Source organism: Carassius carassius, chromosome 39 (assembly GCF_963082965.1).
Source record: "Carassius carassius chromosome 39, fCarCar2.1, whole genome shotgun sequence".
Classification (NCBI taxonomy): domain Eukaryota; kingdom Metazoa; phylum Chordata; class Actinopteri; order Cypriniformes; family Cyprinidae; genus Carassius; species Carassius carassius.
The window spans coordinates 2,251,601-2,271,202 of record NC_081793.1 but is presented as its reverse complement, the minus strand read 5'-3'; the positions used below and the strand labels follow the sequence as shown (position 1 = coordinate 2,271,202).

Genomic DNA, 19,602 nt, shown 5'->3' with positions numbered 1-19,602 from the left:
CTGAATGAGATATGTGTAGGAGGAAAAAATGAAAGTCTGAAAAAGAAGGCAATGATATAAATAATGTACTGAGGTAAGTAATAATCTCAGTAAAAAGGAGAGCGAGAAATACTCACTATCAACCCAAATGATGGGATCTGAAGGAGGAAAGAGAAATAAAAGGGGGATGAAAGAAAAAAGTGTGATGATAATGGCAAGGTAAGGGATTATGGGTGAGAAGTGGAATGAGAGAGATGGAGATAAGATGAAGGGAGAGGAGAATGCTGTCTGCTGATTGGCTGAGCGCCGGTGATGGAGGAGATCAGAGCTCAGCGTCAGATTTTCATCCACACAGAGACCTGCGGAGAAACCAGGAGCTGAGGAGGTGTGAAGGGAAGCGGAGGAGTGCTGATCGTAGATTATGTAATGTGTGGAGGTATTGTGTTGTGTGTAGCTGAAAGGAGAGATACTGGAGACATGTAAATATCCTGATTAGAGCTTTCTAGAAGAGAATGGAAAGGCAGAATAGGGATGGAGGTGTGACGTAACACATAAAACCTGATCTTAAAGGGATAGTTCAGGTAAAAATTTAAATACTGGCATCGTTTACTCTCCCTCATATCACTACAAACCCTGACGCCCGTGAAACACAAAAGAAGATGTTTAGCAGAATGTCCAGGCTGGGGACAGAGAATGAGGATCTCATGGAGCTGTTGAGCTCAAAGATGATTTTATTTGCACTTTATTCCAAATCATCCGAAAGCCATGTGAGAGCTAAATGTCAGATGTTTTAATAGGAATTAATACTTTTATACAGCAAGGATGCATTAAACTGATCAAACATGATAGTACATTTGAAGTGTTACCAATTAAGGTTTTTCAAATAAATGCTGTTCTTTTGAACTTTCTGTTCATCACAAAAATATGAAGCAGCACGGCCGTTTTAATCGTTGATAATAATCAGAAATGTTTCTTGAGCAGCATATTTTCATGATTTCTGAAGATCATGTGACACTGAAGACTGGAGGAATGATGCTGAAAATACAGCTGTGCATCACAGAAATAAATGACATTTTACAGTATATTACAATAGAAAACAATTATTTTATATTGCAATAATTTTCACGGACTGTTTTTATGTAATCAAATAAAAGCAGCTTTAGAAGACTTTCGTAATAGCATTTGATTTGCATTGACTAGTTTTCTGGTTAGTGTTTTGTTATTTTAGTGTTATTTATACACTGTTATTCACTATTATAGTTTTTTTAATATATATATATATATATATATATATATATATCCTTTAAATATATATTTTAAATAATATATAATTATATAGAATATTTCCAGTTTTCTGTAAGTTTTTTTTTTTTTTTTTGCATTTCTCTTTTTCCTTAGTTTTAGTTCATTTCAAATTTAAAAAATTACTTCACATTAAACTTATTTCAGAAAGTTGCCAATGCATAATGTGTTGTTTGTTTGTTCATTTATTTATCATCTATATTATAATATTATATTTACGGACTGCCCATGTTCCAATGTAACTTATGTAGCCCTGCCCCTTTTCAGAAGATTAACATGATAACTTTTGTTAACTCTACATTAAGTAAATCCACCGTTTAATTACTCTTCAACAGTGATGTTGTAAAGTCACCACAAAAAATGAAATTCAAAGACCAAATTCTAAAGACGGCTGTGCACTTGTTTCTTTTACTCATGAGGTCTATAGAGATTCTGCCAGACGTTTTTTTTTTCGTGTTCTATGGAAGAAAAAAAGTCATACAGGTCGGGAACAACATGAAGGTGATTAAGTGGTGACAGAACCTTCATTTTTGTGTGCTTTACCCTTTTAACTCGGGCTAAATGAAATCATTTGTACATTTGTATTTCCATAACAAGACTCTAACTGGTCCAGTAAGGGCAGCTCAGCCTGACTCAGCTCAATTTTAATGCATTGGAAGGTCCTCATGAGAACAGAATATCTTTAATTCTATTCGAAAGCTGCTGTAATTGCTTGTTTCCCGATCTCATTGCAAGCAGAACCTCAGATTCGTCCGCCTGCGGTGCACCTGTGACTGCACACACTCGTTTTCACACACTCAAACTCAATTTTAAAAGTATTATCTCAGGACAAGGATGTCTTGTCATATACACACAAGCACACATGATAGCACACACAAGCACAGCCAAAATCAATTTTATCATGATTACTTTTTTGTAGAGTACCCTTTCTATTTCATCCGATGCACTTACAATGAAACATCCATTCAAACATCAAACCAGAAAGTCATTCTGAGAAGAATTCTTGAGCTCGGTGGAATATGTCATTCCTGTCTAAAGCCATCGAGCTGAAAACAACACAAACTGCGTCTCAAAAAATGACAAAAGTCTCTCACAGAAGATTACAGTTGTGCTCTCAGATGGGTTTGAGCTACAGTAGTGACTAGTGTCATGGTTACTTCATCATTGCACAATGAAAATGTGATTAATAATAATAACATTAAGACTGCTAAAATATCACATTTATATAGTATAGTATTAATAAATACTCTAACAAATGTATTGTCAAATATTGTTAAAAAAACAAAAAGCATTCAGAATTTGCTCAATATTTTCAAAGCATTTTCTCAGATATGAACTTCAAGATGTTTACTCACAAATGCGAGTTTGTAACTAGATATAAACGTAGAATTCTGAGGTCAGAACTGTTGAATAAAATGTCACGGTTACCTCATGTGTTTTTATTATTTCATGGTGGAAACAAAAACAGAACTGCGAGCCGTAAACACAAAATTCAGAGAACAACTAAAAGTCAGAATTGAGATGTAAACCAAAATGCAAAGCAAAACAAAAATAGGATTCTGAGTTTATATTTACCAATTCTGACTTATTTTCTATGAATTGTAAGAATCTGAATTGTGAGATAAAAAGTTAACTGTATTTATTCATTTTATTTAGTTTTTTTCTTTAAAAAACAAGTAATTACCTTGTTAAAATGTTGCACTAATTGTTAATAACATTGAGAAGCACCCAGCTCCAGTTCACACAAATCCCGTCCCGACTGTCAGCCACTCTGACTCCAATCCAACCCCTCCCCGAAATTCCCAGCTGCTGCGCTCATCCCATTTACAGAAGCATTCCTGCCCGGTTCACTTCCCATGGATCCCAGTCATCTCCAGTCCTCATGCACACTCACACATTCAGTCCAGTCAGAGCAGAACTAGACCTCAACACGCTCATGCCAGGACACAAATGGAGACGTTCCTTCACAAGAGTTTAGAGACTTGGAGAGAGTGGCTGTCCTGGACCGACGGATAAGTGTAGTGTTCAGACCGTCTGTCTTCCCGATCCGGATTTAATCAGGCTGTTGTGATCATCTCCAGCCTGTCACTTTATACTGTAAATCTGGGCTTTTATCAGATTAAGATACGCATTTCATGTGACAAAGTGTTTGTGAGCGTCGTTATGGAATGAACTCATGCATTCACATCCTAAGGGTTTCTTTCTTTAACTCTCTCTCTCTCTCTCTCTCTCTCTCTCTCTCTCTCTCTCTCAGAAGCAGTACTAATGAGAATGTTAGGTCTGATCAGATGAGCTCATCTTCATCCTGGTGTTTTTATCCGTCTCATCATGTGTTTTCTGTCCCATCAGCCACCAGTTCGGCTCATCTGGAGGACCTGGCGTATCTGGATGAGCAGAGACACGCCCCCCTGCGCACCTCCCTGCGGATGTCCCGACAGAACACGGGTGCGGGCCGCTCCGGGCAGGACCTGCGAGGTGAGCGACGGCTCGAACCACACGTTCAGCTGCTTAGCTTCCTCTCACAGATCATTGACTCTGTGCAGTGTTAGTACTGCTCCTCATCTACTCTCTGTATCCACTGAGACCATGACTTTAATATGGAGATAGAATCATTGCATAAATCCAAATAAATCGATTGTGATCCACAAATAAATGCAAAGAGATTTAAAAAATTAAACATATTGGCAGATAAATAGAATGAGAATCTTAGAGTCTGACAAACATGAATTAAATTCACAAATAAATAAAATGATATTTGCAAATAAAAAATGTTTCAAAATCCACAAATGTGTGCAGAGGATACACAAATGCACAGGACGCGATTCACAAATGAATCTGTGTTTGTGACATAAAAATATATTAATACGTTTTTAATTAGCAAATCTCATTTTATTTATTTGTGAATTTAATTCATGTTTGGGAAACTTTAAGATTTATTTGTGGATTCTCATTCTATTTATATGTCAATATGTTTATAATATATTTATATATATATAATATTTAGTTCATCTCTAAACTACAAATACAAATATGCAAATATTTAATAATAAATGATGCCATGATTTTTTTTTTTTAATTTTTTTGCATAAAGCTTGTAGATATTTGTGTGATATTTGTACTTTTTTTGTCATTTATTAATGACTGACATGTATTCGTTTATGTTAAAATTGTCTACAATTTCTAAATGGATGGAAGTTTTATATGTAATGCAAAAACATAAATCATAAATGTTCATTGAAATCAAAATAAAAAAATATGTATCAATATTGGATAACTACACTTGATATACTAAAATAACTAAAATTAAAATGAAAACTAAACTAAAATAAAAATGAATAAAAACTATATAGACATTTAAAAAAAAACTAAAAAAAAAAAAAAACATGACAAAAAAACATCAAAATTACTAGAAGTTTACTTAAAATAAGAGTAAAAAATAAAAACCCATTTTAAATATGAAATAAAACTATAATTGTATCTCAGTGATACTAGAATAACAGTGGTGCTGCACATCCTCAGATGAAGGAAGTGTTTTCACTCAGGCTTCTGCTGATGTCCACTGGGTGAGGATTTATCTCCAGCAGATAATTAGGAGAGCAAGGCCTTGGAGTGACCTCAAATCCTCCGGTTCCCCAGATGCTCTCTCACACACACACACACACACACACACACACACACTCACTGCTTGCTCGGTGACATCCTGCTGGTCTGGTGAGCCGCTCTCACCTGGTGAATAATTAAAATAGATCTCACTGCATCCGGTTCACAATCAGGAGAGAAAATGCCAAGGTGACTCTCATAATGTGGCTTATTATGAACCAGCACCTCGAGGAACCGTCGTCCTCCTGACAGCCATTAACATTTGAAGTCCAACTCAAACACAGCATTCATGGCATGTTTTTGCCACAACATTTATATAAATGAATAAACATATAAAATAAAATAAAAGAATAAAATGTAAATGAAATGCAGTGGAATTTAAAAAGTAAAAAAATAAAATTGTGTTGATGTGATGTGTTCATTTTAGGCTAAGGGAACTGCAAACATTTGAAAATCAGTTAACAGTAAATTTTTAAACAATTAAAAAAAAAGCTTTTAAAAGACTCATCTACTCACCAAGACTGCATTTATTTGATCAAAAATACAGTTAAACAGTAATATTGTGAAAAATTATTTCAGTTTATTTTCAATTTAAATGATATTTTCTATGTGAGTATATTTTAAAATGTAATTTATTCCTGTGATGCAAAGCTGTCTTCAGTGTCACATTTGATCCTTTAGAAATCATTTTTAATTCTTTTTGTTATAATTGTTGAAACCTTGTATTTTCACTGGATTCTTTGATGAATCAAAAGTTTGAAAGAACAGTGTTTATTTGAAATCGAAATTTTTTTTGTTACATTTTTTTTTGTCACTTTTGATCAATTGAATATGTCCTTGCTGAATAAAGGTATATTTTTTTATATAATAAATCATATCGACCCCAAACATTTGAATGGATACAGAAGGAAAAAAAAACCTTTAAACACTAAACTTACAACATTTAACATTAAAAACATTGCAAAATGCAAACATAAAAAAAAAAAAAAAGCAGAGGGATGATTTGAACTGATTTGTTCTGGAAGTGAACACTATGCGTGAGATGTAGTGTGTAGAGTTGAACTTATTAAAAAACACGTAACATAACATTCCTGTAAAGTAACTTAAGTGCAGCACTCTCACTATTAGTCATCTTGATTAGCCGTCTGTACGTGAGTGAAGGCTTATTTCACTGCTTAACTGGATTACCAGCAGCACTCTGTGTGAGCTATTTACTGTCAGGACTGATCGCTAGACCAGTCGCTTGATTTCAAGTAGTCTGACAACAATGCAAAGCGTCTGTAGATGTGTGCATCTGTTTTATAACCCTCACAAAAACACTACAACTGTAGTGATGGCATATCAAACACTTAAGCACTATAATGATTTCATTTACCACTCATGGCAAGAGATGTTTCCTGAGCAGCAAGTCAGAATACTAGAATGATTTCCGAAGGATCATGTGACACTGAAGACTATTCAAGAATATTCAGCTTTAACATCACAGGAATAAATTACATTTTACAGTAGATTACAATAGAATACAGTTATTTTAAATTGCAATAATTTTACACAATAATTCTGTTTTTACTGAATTTTAATTCCAAGTATATACATTTTTTTTAAATAAAAATGCTTTGGTGAGCGGAACAGACTCTTTCAAGAATGTTTGACTTGGGTCAGACTATCGCTCTCACCATTTAATAAGTGTCCATGTTGGACCTTGAGATCTTTGGATCATGAACGTGGTGCTTTTAATGCACAGATTTGACAGGAATGTACTTGGACAGTAATCACGATTGTGGGAAATGCTGTGTTTCCTCTTTAACGGTCTCTCACATCCTCACGTTTTCCTCCTCTCACCTGAAGTCTTCACCCACTGCATACTTTATTTGGAGTGATGTGCTTTTTTCAGTGCAAGCTCTGTCTCTCTCTCTCTCTCTCTCTCTCTCCTGTCGCCTGTCTGTGTGTGTCTCAGCTTCCGCTAACAGTCATGCCTGGCAGTCTCAGTCACGTAAGTGTGCGATCTTACAAAGACTGATCACGTCCCGTCTGTGCCTCTGATAGCCCAGTATAGCCGTAGTGGTCTGTGATCTTTTATTTTGTGTTGTGGATGAATTAGTTGTGTGGTAGCTGTGCAAATGTGGGGCCCTATAAAATATATCTTTTTTAATTAGATTGTATTATACATTATGTGATTATATAATACTTGTTTCTGTGCATGTGTAAAATTATAGTATTGTATGTATGATTATATAATTGTATATAATACTGTATAATAATATATAATATATATTTGTAAATAATAATTATAATAATGTAATAACTTGTTTTAAAGGAAATGTATATATATATATATATGTACTTTTTAAACAATCTTAAGTGTCAATTCATCAAAATTGAGATTTATACACCATCTGAAAGCTGAATAAATCATCTTTCCATTGGTGTAAGGTTTGTTATGATCAGACAATATTTGGTCGAGATACAACTATTTGAAAATCTGGAATCTGAGGATGCAAAAAAAAAAAATCTAAATACTGAGAAAATCTCCTTTAAAGTTGTCCAAATGAAGTAGTTAATGCATATTTCTAATCAAAAATTACGTTTTTATATATTAACAGTAGGAAATTTACAAAATATCTTCATGGAACATGATCTTTACTTAATATCCTAATGATTTTTGGCATAAAAGAAAAATGGATAATTTTGACCCATACAATGTTTTTTTGGCTATTGCTACAAATACACCCCAGAGACTTCAGACTGCTTTTGTGCTCCAGGGTCACAAATGATATGATATGATATGATATGATATGATATGATATGATATGATATGATATGATATGATATGATATGATATATGATATGATATGATATGATACGATACGATATGAATTATTTTTAAATTTACATATATAAAAAATACACATAATATAATAAATTATATTAAATAATTACAGTACTATCTTATATGCATAAGTATAGTTAATAATTTAATAAAATGTACATAATATAAATTAATATATATATATATATAATTATTATTTTAATTTAGTATTATTTGTAATAATAAACTTTTAGTTAGTATTTAGTCAAAAAAGATGTTCATATTAATACAACAACATAACTCTGCCTTATTTTTATTACATTTTAATTGATTCTTTATTTCTGTCTTAAATCACAGGGCCCTAGATATGTGTGTTTTTGTGAGCGTATGTGTCTGTTGACTGGTTTTGTTTGCATTTAAGGTTATTTCTGTGTGTTTGTAATGTTTGAGAGCGTGCATCTGAATATTTTTCATGCACATAATTTTTTTTTTATACTTTTTGTCCTTCCCCAGTGCGATTCGTTCCGTACAGACTGCAGGACATCGCACTTAAGCCGCTGCTTTTCGAGGTGCCCAGCATCACCATGGACTCTGTGTTTACTGGCCGTGATTGGCTCTTCCAGGAGATTGACGCTTACCTACGCACTGCCCACTCTGCCGCTAATCGTGGCGTGGTTCTGGTGGGCAACATCGGCTACGGCAAAACGGCCATCATCTCACGCCTCGTGGCTCTCAGCTGTCACGGGAACCGCATGCGACAGATCGCCTCCGACAGCCCACAGGCGTCGCCAAAACGTACGGTTTATTACTACTATATGTGACTTTTGCAGAGTGTACTGACCAAACTCCAAATGTTATCTGTCAGTCAATGATGATTCTGTGCCGCAGTGAAAGCTCATTTAGGCAAAAGCTGAAGTGTGTGACTTCTGCGCCACTTTCTCTGTCAGCACCAAATGTATAATGAATATAATATAATCAACATGGGCTCATTAAAGATATTCCTATCTATATTTCTAGAAAACTCCTTATTTTTGTCATGGCCTTAACACACTTTTACCGTAGTGCCTGGTTTATTAACAAATATTTCGATGTTTGTATCTCATAAGCAGCTCCGGATATTTGGCTTTTCTGCTGGAGTAAACTTGCTCAGTAGCGCACCCGGTACAGCATTGCAATTGTGATTAAATAACTCGAGTACAAAACCCAGCCTCAGCAAATGCGTTTGCTTTTATCATCACTTTCACTTAGGCTCAGAGTAGAGTTTAGTATAGATGGTTATGTTATTATCAAAAGGGATAGAGTATTAAACATTTAGTGCTGCTCACTGGACGTTTCATTTTGAAACTGCTGGAAAACGTACAACAGTCAGCGTAATAAAACATTGATGGATTCATATTTATCTGTTTCGGATAAAACTGAACTCTCTTTTAGCTCCACTCGCTGGCCATTTCACTGCGACGTTATGTAATTTACAGAAATGTCAGGATAGACATTTTTTTCCTTTGAGCTTGGGTTTAAACAAATTCATTGTTTTCATGTGTGGTCAGATGGAGATGGCATCCCTCTCACGCAGCCACAGCCTTCCCATGGTACACTGGGAGGAGGAAGTTGCCCTGGAACTCCAGAAATGAGGAGGAGACAGGAGGAGGCCATGAGGAGGCTTGCATCACAGGTACACACACACACACACACACACACAGGGAAGTAATAATGCATCAATGTATTGATTTAAGGAATTTAAATCTAATTTATAATTACATTATAATGCACCGTGTGTTTCAGAGTTTTCTCAGATTACATGCACACTCTATGGAAGCTTGATTCTGCCATGGGATAATTAATAATAATTAAAAGAAAATAGGTAATTGAGACATTTTTCAGTCTAAATTGCAAGATATAACCTCAAAATTCTGATTTTTTTTTTTCAGAATTCTGGCTATACTTAAATGCTATATGCTATACCTATTTTTCTCAGAATCAGAATTAAAAAAGGCCTGAATTGTGATAATATTTATTATCCCATAATGGAAAAAAGCTTCCATACGGTGCAGATACTGAGCTTGAGGGACTGAAGCTAGAACAATTCAATTTTAAACAAAACATTTGAAAATAACTAATTCGGATAAGCTCAAATGTTTATGTTCTGGAATATTTGAAGAATATTTATATGTTGAAACATATGTGATGATTATATATTCTTAATTTGTATACACTATTAAATTATTTGTTGAAATGATCATTTGGTGACCCTATTAGATTTTAAAAAGGCTCTTATCTAAATGTATGTGACAGAAATCGTATTTCAATTACTGGATTAGTATCTTTGTGTTACATGATATGTAAATCTATTATGCAGATTCAACAACCTACCTACCTTCTTCAAAAGCTGGTTTCTCACTGAAGCTGAAAATTTGGTATCAAGCCAAATCTTAACACACACACACACGCACACACACACACAGATGGTTTCCCACATCAATCTTCTCACAATAGATCCCATTGACTGGTAGAATAGCTTCATCTCACACACAAAAGGCTTTCTTAACCTGTGCGGGCCTGATGTCCCGCTCTCAGCTATTGCATTATGCAGATATGTTTAAAAAAGAGAAGTAAGTTTGCCAGTGCACCTCATAAAATATTTATTCAGGCAGAAAGCAATTTCTTTGCCATGCTATTAGATCTAGTTAAGTCAGTGCATTAATAATCAACTCTCTCTTTCTACCCCTCTTGATGCTTTAAGTCCCTTTTAAAACATTTGTATGAGTGAATTAGTATTCTAATATAGTTGATCCTCTCCGCATCTGATCTCTGATTTCTCCATCATCTCCTCCACCTGCGCTGTGATTTGTGTAGGCCTGTGCACCATTGGACCTGTCTGACCGGAGCTTTCCTCGTTAAACCATCACACCTCATTAACTGAGTTTGTTGCTGGTGTTTGTTGTTCTTGCTTTTTGAAATCCTTTCTCTGGAGTCCACTATAATCCATGTCAAACTGAATTGTCATGCAGAGATGCAGTAACTGCTGCATTTGAACATGAGTGAGACACATTCATTTACACCATAGTAGGTAAACACATGTGGGTTCTGTTTTAGCCAACCGTTGTTGTGAATTCTCTGAATGGTGTGGTTACAGAGGGCTGTGCATTGAACAGGAGCAACGACACTCTTATGTTTGCCTATGAAAGAGTATGAGTGAAAATTAGTTTTTATTTTTGTTTAATTACATTAAAGTTTGTATTTGCTTATAACATGATCATGTAGGCTGTAAAATATTTAAATGTTTTTAAAATATTTCACCAAGGCTGCATTTCTTTGACCGAAAATACTGTAAAATCAATAATGTTGTAGTGAATTATTATTACAACTTAACATCGCTGTTTGCAATGTGAATATATGTATTATTATATTTAAATGTTAAAATGTACAATATAAAAAGTGTATACATTATAACTAAATATATAAAATCTAAATATGAACTAAACATCAGACTATAGATAGATTCTGTTTTGAATAATTATTAAATCCCAAATAACCCTTACCCTAAATAATACAATACATTAAAATGTGTAATATACTCCTCTTTTGCTGCATTGCAAACCATGCAGTTTTGAAAGTGGGTTTAGCCAAGAGGTCATCAGTATGTGACGTTTAGATCTTTTATGCACGTCAAAGTTCACCAAACTCAACCGAATATTTTTAGTAAAATGCAATAAGCATGAAGCTCTTGAGCTTCCAGTCTGACTGGAGCACATTACAGTAATTATCTGCCTCTCTCTCTGTAAGTTGTGCTGAATCACCAGCAGCTCTGGGCCTCCTGCTCGCTCTGCTTCACGCTTATTTCAGAAGTGTTGAATAATGAACATCAGGACAGATGAAGGTGAAGTCGGAGCTGGGAAGGTGTCACTACATTGTGCTGATTTCCATTGAACACTTTATCTGTACTCTCAGTGAAAATACAATGCAGTCCTGATTTGTACCTTATTTTCTACTGACGCTTCCAATTTCAGGTGCAATAAGTATGTGCTAGAATCATAATACAACCCAACAATGCTTAAAACTGCAGATGTCAGCTTTCCACCATTTTTCTAACTTCAGTGACACGCCCTCTTTCTAAAGCCCCGCCCTCCCGTACTCACCAGCCAACCAGATGTCAGCAATCCTAAATCTGCAAAATGATTGGCATGCAGAAAGGCTTACAGAAAATGTTTTCTTAAAATAGCATAGTTTAATATAATTGTTTAAACAACTCTATATTATAATATTTAAGGTATGTTTATATTAGGATATGCAATTATATATGCATTTATTATATTTGTGTTTATTAGAAAATTTGTGGTTTCTACTACAGCCACAGCATATTGTCTTTCTGCTCTTAATCTGGAGACTGTTGTTCCACATCATAATCAATATTACATTTATTAATATTTTTTATGTATTACAGTAAACTGGTGATAGATCAGCACAAAACCTGCTGTCTGGTGTCTCTCTCACCTGTGCTTCTCTTTGCCGCCCCCTGCAGGTCGTGGCGTATCACTACTGTCAGGCAGATAACGCCTACACCTGCCTGGTTCCTGAGTTTGTGCACAACGTAGCAGCACTGCTGTGTCGCTCGCCACAGCTCGCCGCGTACAGAGAGCTGCTGCTGAAAGAGCCGCACATACAGGGCATGCTCAGTCTGCGATCCTGCGTCCAAGATCCACCCACTGCCTTCAGACGAGGCGTGCTCGAACCACTGGATGCACTTTATAAAGGCATGGGACATCACCAGCCATAAACACACACATGAGTGGATTAATCAAGAGTTTGTGTTTCAATCTTTAAAGGAATAGTTCATCCAAAAACAAAAACTATTGAACATTTTGTTACCCTTAGCAGGTCATCCAAGATGTAGTTTGTGTCAACATCGCAACATAGTTGGAGAAATGTTGCTTTCCATCGCATGCTCAGAACAGTGAATGGGTGCCGTCAGAATGAGAGTCCAAACAGCTGATATAAACAACACAATAATCACCAAAAAACTCAACCAAAGGCTGCATGTTTGTAAGAAACAAATTCATTTTTTTAAACAGTTGCTAGTCCTCTATCCATAATACTGCTTTCTTCAGTGAAAAAGTCATCTCATCCGAATCAGGAGAGAAATCTGCACAAATCAAGCACTGTTTACAAGCCAAAACAGCTCTAAACAAATATACATGGGAATTTGGATGTGAGAGGACTTTTATGGATTTTTATGGACTCCTATTTTGGCCAGAAGATTAAAACATGTTAATGATGGATTTGTTTCTTACAAACACACAGCTTTTGGCTTCACAAGACTTTAACTGATGGACTGGAGTGGTGTGGATTACTTGTGGATTACTGTGGTGTTTTTATCAGCTGTTTGGACTCTCATTCTGACGGCACCCATTCACTGCAGAGCATCCATTGGTGAGCAAGTGATACAATGCTACATTTCTCTAAATGAAGAAAGGGTGGGTACATTTTCGGCAAAAAATGTAAATAATAATTTAAATAAAATAATGATTTTGGTTAAACTATTCCTTTAATGTACAATAGAGGCAGAAATGTAATTCAGAAGATTTCCCGCATGTGTAAATGTTTGCATGTTGCTGTTTTTCCTCAGAGAGGAAGATCACTCCAGATGAAGACCTCATCATCCTCATCGATGGTCTGAATGAGGCTGAGTTCCACAAACCAGACTACGGGGACACGATTGTGTCTTTCCTCTGTAAGAGCATGAACAAGTTCCCAGTCTGGCTCAAACTGGTGGTGACTGTCAGAACCTCCCTGCAGGTGAACACACAAACACACTGTGACTGTTCATATGTCTCATTCTCACACAACGACAGCTCGGACTCGTACCATAGAAATATATTATAACAACTGAATCATTGCATATTTCCAATATTTGAAATATTTTCTAAAAAATACAGTACCAGTCAAAGGTTTGTGGTCAGTAAAATGTTTTAATATACTTATATTTAATATATTTTAATATCTGTTTGAAAATATTGTTACAATCTTAACTTATTCCTGTGATCAAAGCTGTATTTACAGCATCATTCCTCCAGTCTTCAGTGTCACATGATCTTCAGAAATCATGAAAATATGCTCAGATGTTTATTTTGTTTTTGTTTTTTTAGTTTTTTGTTTATTTGCCTCCACTTTTTGAATTTCATGGATATTTTGGTCTGTTTCTGTGACATGAAACCCCTGTTCATTTCTCACTTTGGTATGATGACATGAATTTTTTCTGAGTTAAAAATCAGTGGAAAAACTTTGAAAATTGAAAAATTTTGAAATTGTACATTATTCATATGGTTTTCTCGCATTGCTAGATTATTGATTGCATGTGAACTTCTAAGGCTTTTATAAAGATCTAATTTTTTTTTTTGTACCTATCAATGCACTTATTACAAAAATCGATCAATTTTGAGTATTTAATACAAAAAAACTAACAAGGTTGAAATATTAAGATGCTTAGTCAAAATAATTACTTATATAAATACCAAAACACTATTTTATGGTGCATTTCGCCTCACATCAAAAAACAGCTACAAAATAACATAAGCTCGAAGTTACTGATCTTACGCTTTCTTCCAGGAAATCACCAAACCTCTGCCGTTCCACCAAATCTCTCTGGACGGCCTGGAGGAAAACGACGCCATCGACCACGACCTCCAGGGCTACATCCTGCACCGCATCCACAGCAGCGCAGAGATCCAGAACAACATCTCCCTCAACGGAAAGATGGACAACACCAGCTTCGGCAAGCTCAGTTCCCACCTCAAGGCCCTCAGCCAGGGCTCTTTACTCTACCTGAAGCTCACCTTTGACCTGATCGAACGTGGCTACCTGGTGCTCAAGAGCACTAACTACAAGGTGGTCCCGGTCAGTCTAGCTGAAGTTTACCTTCTGCAGTGTAACATGCGCTTCCCGACGCAGTCGTCCTTCGAAAGGGCTCTGCCGATGCTCAACGTGGCCCTGGCCTCCCTGCACCCGCTCACCGATGAGCAGATCTACCAGGCCATCAACAGCGGCTCGGTCAAGGGCATGCTGGAATGGGATGACTTCCAGCAGAGGATGGAGAACCTGTCTGTGTTCCTGGTGAAGAGACGGGATGGGACGCGCATGTTTGTGCACCCTTCCTTCAGAGAGTGGCTGATATGGAGAGAAGAGGGAGAGAAGACCAAGTTCCTCTGCGATCTCAGGTCTGACTAAATGCACTGGAATACCAAATAGCTTTGTCAAACTCTTCTGCTCATAAAGAAAGTTTAAAACAGATGGTTTTCTTGTGTTCTGCTGGGTTTTAAAATGGTTTTGGCCACATATATGAACCAAACCATCCTAAGAGCAGCTTGGTCAAGGAAGGAGTTTGTAGAGATCTGTACAAGTATAATGAATACCATCTGTCCATAAGGAACAAACCCACACAATCTAAAAATACATTTTTAATTAAATAGACATATATTTAGCTGTAAAACAGGAATGCAATTTCAAAATACTCAAGACATGTTTTCATTAATATGTATGATGTATGTATAAAAACTGCTTTATGCACTTAATATGTAAAAACATACAAATTAGAGGTCAATCAATATTGGATTTTGCTAATTCAATAATAATTTGTCTAAAGGAAGGCAAAAAAAATATATTGTGCAAACACACGTAAAATCTATATATTGAATCAAAGTCAGAGTTATTATTGTTAACTAAAAATAAAGCCTTAAAAGAAACATTTTCATTAATTGAAATAAAATATGCATTTTATTTGACCTAGTAGGCAACATTTTTGTTTAGTTTAGTTGAAGTACTACAATCCATAGAGAAATTTTATTTTTAATTATAATAGTATGTCAATATTACTAAAAAACTCAAAAAGTGATCAATGTGTTTAATAATGTTTTGGTCTCTCTTTCCTGTGACGGTGAAGCCCATCATCACCTTTTGACATTTTATAATTGCATTAAAACGGATCACAATTCCTGTTTTTCCCTTCCCAAATTTAAGCCCTCTTCAAATAATAATTACGAATTTTTAAAGATTTGCATTTATGCATTTATTCAAAGTGACTTACAACAGAGGAACAAATACAGTTCATTAAAGAACCAACATCCTAAATGTTATATCATTTAAGATATTTAAGACTTGAAATTTAAGAATTGAAATTTCCATCAAACTGAATTTTTAGATTAAAGTGTTGAAGAAATATGGGAAGCAAATTAGATTTTCGGGGATTTGTGACAGGTGCAGTTTCACTGTGAAGTACTTTACATTTCTTACATGTTTTTTTTAAAGGAATGGCCACACGCTTCTGGCTTTCTGGTTCTCCAGACAAGAAAACAAACTAAATAGACAGCAGACAATTGAGTTGGGTCACCATATACTAAAAGCACACATATTCAAGGTAAGAGTGTCATGCAAGTATGTGTTAACTTAACAGATCACCATAATGCCTGTATTTTACAGCTAAAGCTTTCATGCTTTAAGGCTTTTCGTCTGATTTTCTCATCATACTGTAGGGCCTGAGTAAGAAGGTTGGAGTTTCTTCATCCATCTTGCAAGGGCTGTGGGTGTCATACAGTACAGAGAGTTTATCAGCAGCTCTGTCATCGCTCAGAAACCTTTATACACCTAACATAAAGGTACTACACAAATTTACAGATCTTACGTTGGATTCTAGCTCCACAGGATTTTGGATTTATTTTTCTGCTTTCTTTTTCTGTAGGTATCCCGGCTGCTGATATTGGGTGGTGCTAATGTGAACTACCGTACAGAGGTGTTGAACAATGCTCCGGTGCTGTGTGTGCATGCTCACCTGGGCTACATGGACATGGTGAACCTGCTGCTCGAATGCGGTGCCAATGTAGATTCAACATCTGAGAGCGGCCTCACTCCTCTGAGCTACGCCGCTGCCGCTGGACACCTGGGCATAGTTACTGCCCTCTGCAAGAGGAAAGCACAGGTACAAGAGAGTCTGACACTCATAAATCACCATATCCCTTACGAAAAAGAAGTTTATTCAAGTGTGCTATTAGTATACTTCTTTTAAACTAAAAATAGGAATGTATGCTTTTAGTTTAGGGGTTTTATGTACTTCTCAGAAATGGGCTTCATGTACTCCTCATAATTATACTTAAAATGACATTTAAGTATACTTACAAAAATTCTAAATATATGTTAAGCATACTCTTAGAATCTGTGTTTTCATTATTATACAGTAGAGGGCGCTAGTACACATCTTCTGCACAGAATTTCCAAAAAAATAAACACAAGTGAAGAAGAAAAAAGAAACACCAGATTCTAAACCATGTAACACGATCATCAAATCTGTAAAGTTATGGAATAAAATGTTAATCAATGAAGAGGTTATAATTACAGTCAGGCTTTGGGGTTTTGATCATCTCCATCTACGTTTTGATTATCATTCTGAATCCAATTCATAGTCTTTTCAGCTTTTTGTTCAAAATGTTATTTCTTTATTTTTTATGAAACTTCCCCACATTAAAGTGTTTAAAAAAGAATGCATGAAGCTAGAATAAAATGTTTTTGTTTACAAATAGATACCCTGTTCTTTCTTTTAATGTTTTGTAAGTTCAGATATTCATACAACAAAATATATACAGGGCTGAGTAGTATACTTAAAGTATGATGCAAAGTTCACTTAAAGAAAACTCAAGAGTATACTTGCAGTATAAAACTACAAAACTAGTAGTTTACTGAGAATATACTTCAGTGTACAAAGTATTTAATTAGTATTATCAGTGTACCTATAAGTTCACTTTTAGTATAATTGCAGTAAAAACTACAAACATAGAGGTAAACTAGTAAACTACTGTTATACTTAAAGTATACTTTTATATAGTAGAAAGTGGGCCAATTTAGTCCCAAGGAGTGAAACAGTACACTTACAAGTATACTACTAGAACAGTGATATTTGTATACTTGCTACATAATGGCCCGGTTTCACAGACAGGGCTTAGACTAAGCCAGGATTAGACCATAGATCAATTAGGACCATAGACTGTAAAAAAAGATGGACGACTCGCCTTCGCTCTCTTCCATTGGTCAAAACTGAAGCCGCCAGTGTCCCGATATGGCGCTGACATCTTGGACTTGCGCCTGCGCAGATAGCGATCTAGGGACCAGTTCTGCGCAGTAGCTATGCGCAGTAGCAAGCAGGAAGTAAAGCCGCGAAATCAACGGCCCCTGTGCCCCGCCCTCACTCTCCCTCGCAGAATGCACATACCGTAATCTGCACTGTTTTGGAAGTGGAGTCCTGCTCCTGTGAACTCTGTCTGCTCCGTTCCACTCCAATCTCATTAAAATAAGGTAAATACAATCTCCTCAGTCCTCCGAAGATCATGAAAAAAGCCTGTTGACGCTTCAGTGCCTCCTCCGGCTCAGAGAGCTGTCAATCACAGCTGTCAATCACGACGTCACACCACCGTTTTTAGAGCATTAAATAACTATCTAAAAAACAACTTATTTTAAAAACGAACACTTGAATTTACATTAGCGTGATACAAACTACAGTAAATGACAAAAAACAGCTTCGGAAAAAAGATATTTGAAGGGTAATTTAATTGTTTAGTTGGTCTCGCGTCCCATTGAATAACATGGGGAGGCGGGGTTTATGACCTATACTAGGACCACTCACCAGGGGGCGATCGAGACGTTTTGGCTTCACTTTTCAGGGCTTGTGCGGCACGCTTGATTAGGACATTTAAGCAATTTTTATAAACATGCTTGGAAAAAAACATTACCGATGTGCATCTTAAAACTAAAAAGGCACTGATATATTTTTAAGATCAGTCAGTGCAAGTTTATTTCAGTGGAAACAGCTCAGACTTACATTTTAGTCTAGGACTAGTCTTAAGCCCTGTCTGTGAAACCAGGGGAAAGTATACTTAAAAATATACTTGAAATTTACTTAAGTATACTTAGTAAAATAAACTTGAGGTATACTACTTTTTCGAAAGGGATATACTGTCTTTCTCTCTATATACTTGTATATATGAACAATTAATGTTGTCAGGTTTCTGTGATCGAGCACTCAGTGTTGAAAAACCTGTAACTTAATGAAACTATAGCTACGTTAACATATGATCCGTCAGAAATTATTCTAATATGCTGATTTGCTGCTCAAGAAACATTTCTGATTATTTTCAGTGTTGAAATCAGTTGTGCTGCTTCATATTCTTGTGAAAACCGTAACACGTTTTTATTTTTTAAAAATCTTATAAATCTTATATTTTTTATAAAACGTTTGAAAGAACAGCATTAATTTGAAATCGGTAGCTTTTGCAACAAGAGAACTGCCTTTACTGTTACTTTTTATCAATTTAAAGCATCCATTTAAAAAATAATAATAATAATAATAAATCTTGCTATCTCAAACTTTAAATGGTACTGTACATGTAAATAAATTAAGAAATCTTAAAAAATGCATTTCACTACAAAAACAATCAAAATACAAAATACCATTGCTACTTGTATTCAGCTACTAGATCTTGGTGTAATGTCTGATCAACTTTGTAGCTTATTCTGATCAAGAATCAAACCATTTTTGAAAAGTGACTTTGAGGAGAAGGTAGATTTTAAATCAGATACTCAGATATTTTAAAACTAAATTCTGGTTTGATGATACCCACCTTGCAAATGTTGTCAAAATTAGTGACTAGATCTTCCCCCGAAGTGCAAATATTTTACTTTGGTTGCCTGTGGGACTGTTAAAAATCCATCCAGGATTCACAGACAGTGTTGTGCCAGTTCATACTTAAAAAGAACTAGCTCAAAGTTCAGTTCACACAGATGATAATGAACTAGTTCATGTTCATAGTTCATTTAAAAAAAAAAATGAACTAAGTTCACATATCTAAAAACGAACTAGTTCACGTTCATTTGTTAAA

General features: G+C 35.5%; 1 protein-coding gene across 3 annotated transcripts in view; it reads left to right on the top strand.

Moving 5' to 3' along the window:
* tanc2b (tetratricopeptide repeat, ankyrin repeat and coiled-coil containing 2b) overlaps nucleotides 1-19,602 on the top strand; it is a 136,681-nt gene that overhangs the window by 102,813 nt on the left and 14,266 nt on the right. For 2 of the 3 annotated variants that reach the window (XM_059530393.1, XM_059530394.1), the window contains exons 8-17: nucleotides 3,631-3,756; nucleotides 6,839-6,874; nucleotides 8,204-8,485; nucleotides 9,238-9,362; nucleotides 12,210-12,441; nucleotides 13,314-13,483; nucleotides 14,294-14,901; nucleotides 15,989-16,097; nucleotides 16,213-16,335; nucleotides 16,419-16,655. In XM_059530393.1, coding sequence (XP_059386376.1) covers nucleotides 3,631-3,756; nucleotides 6,839-6,874; nucleotides 8,204-8,485; nucleotides 9,238-9,362; nucleotides 12,210-12,441; nucleotides 13,314-13,483; nucleotides 14,294-14,901; nucleotides 15,989-16,097; nucleotides 16,213-16,335; nucleotides 16,419-16,655 — 2,048 coding nt within the window. The remainder of the gene's footprint in view (nucleotides 1-3,630; nucleotides 3,757-6,838; nucleotides 6,875-8,203; nucleotides 8,486-9,237; nucleotides 9,363-12,209; nucleotides 12,442-13,313; nucleotides 13,484-14,293; nucleotides 14,902-15,988; nucleotides 16,098-16,212; nucleotides 16,336-16,418; nucleotides 16,656-19,602) is intronic. The other variant, XM_059530395.1, reaches the window with a different exon arrangement.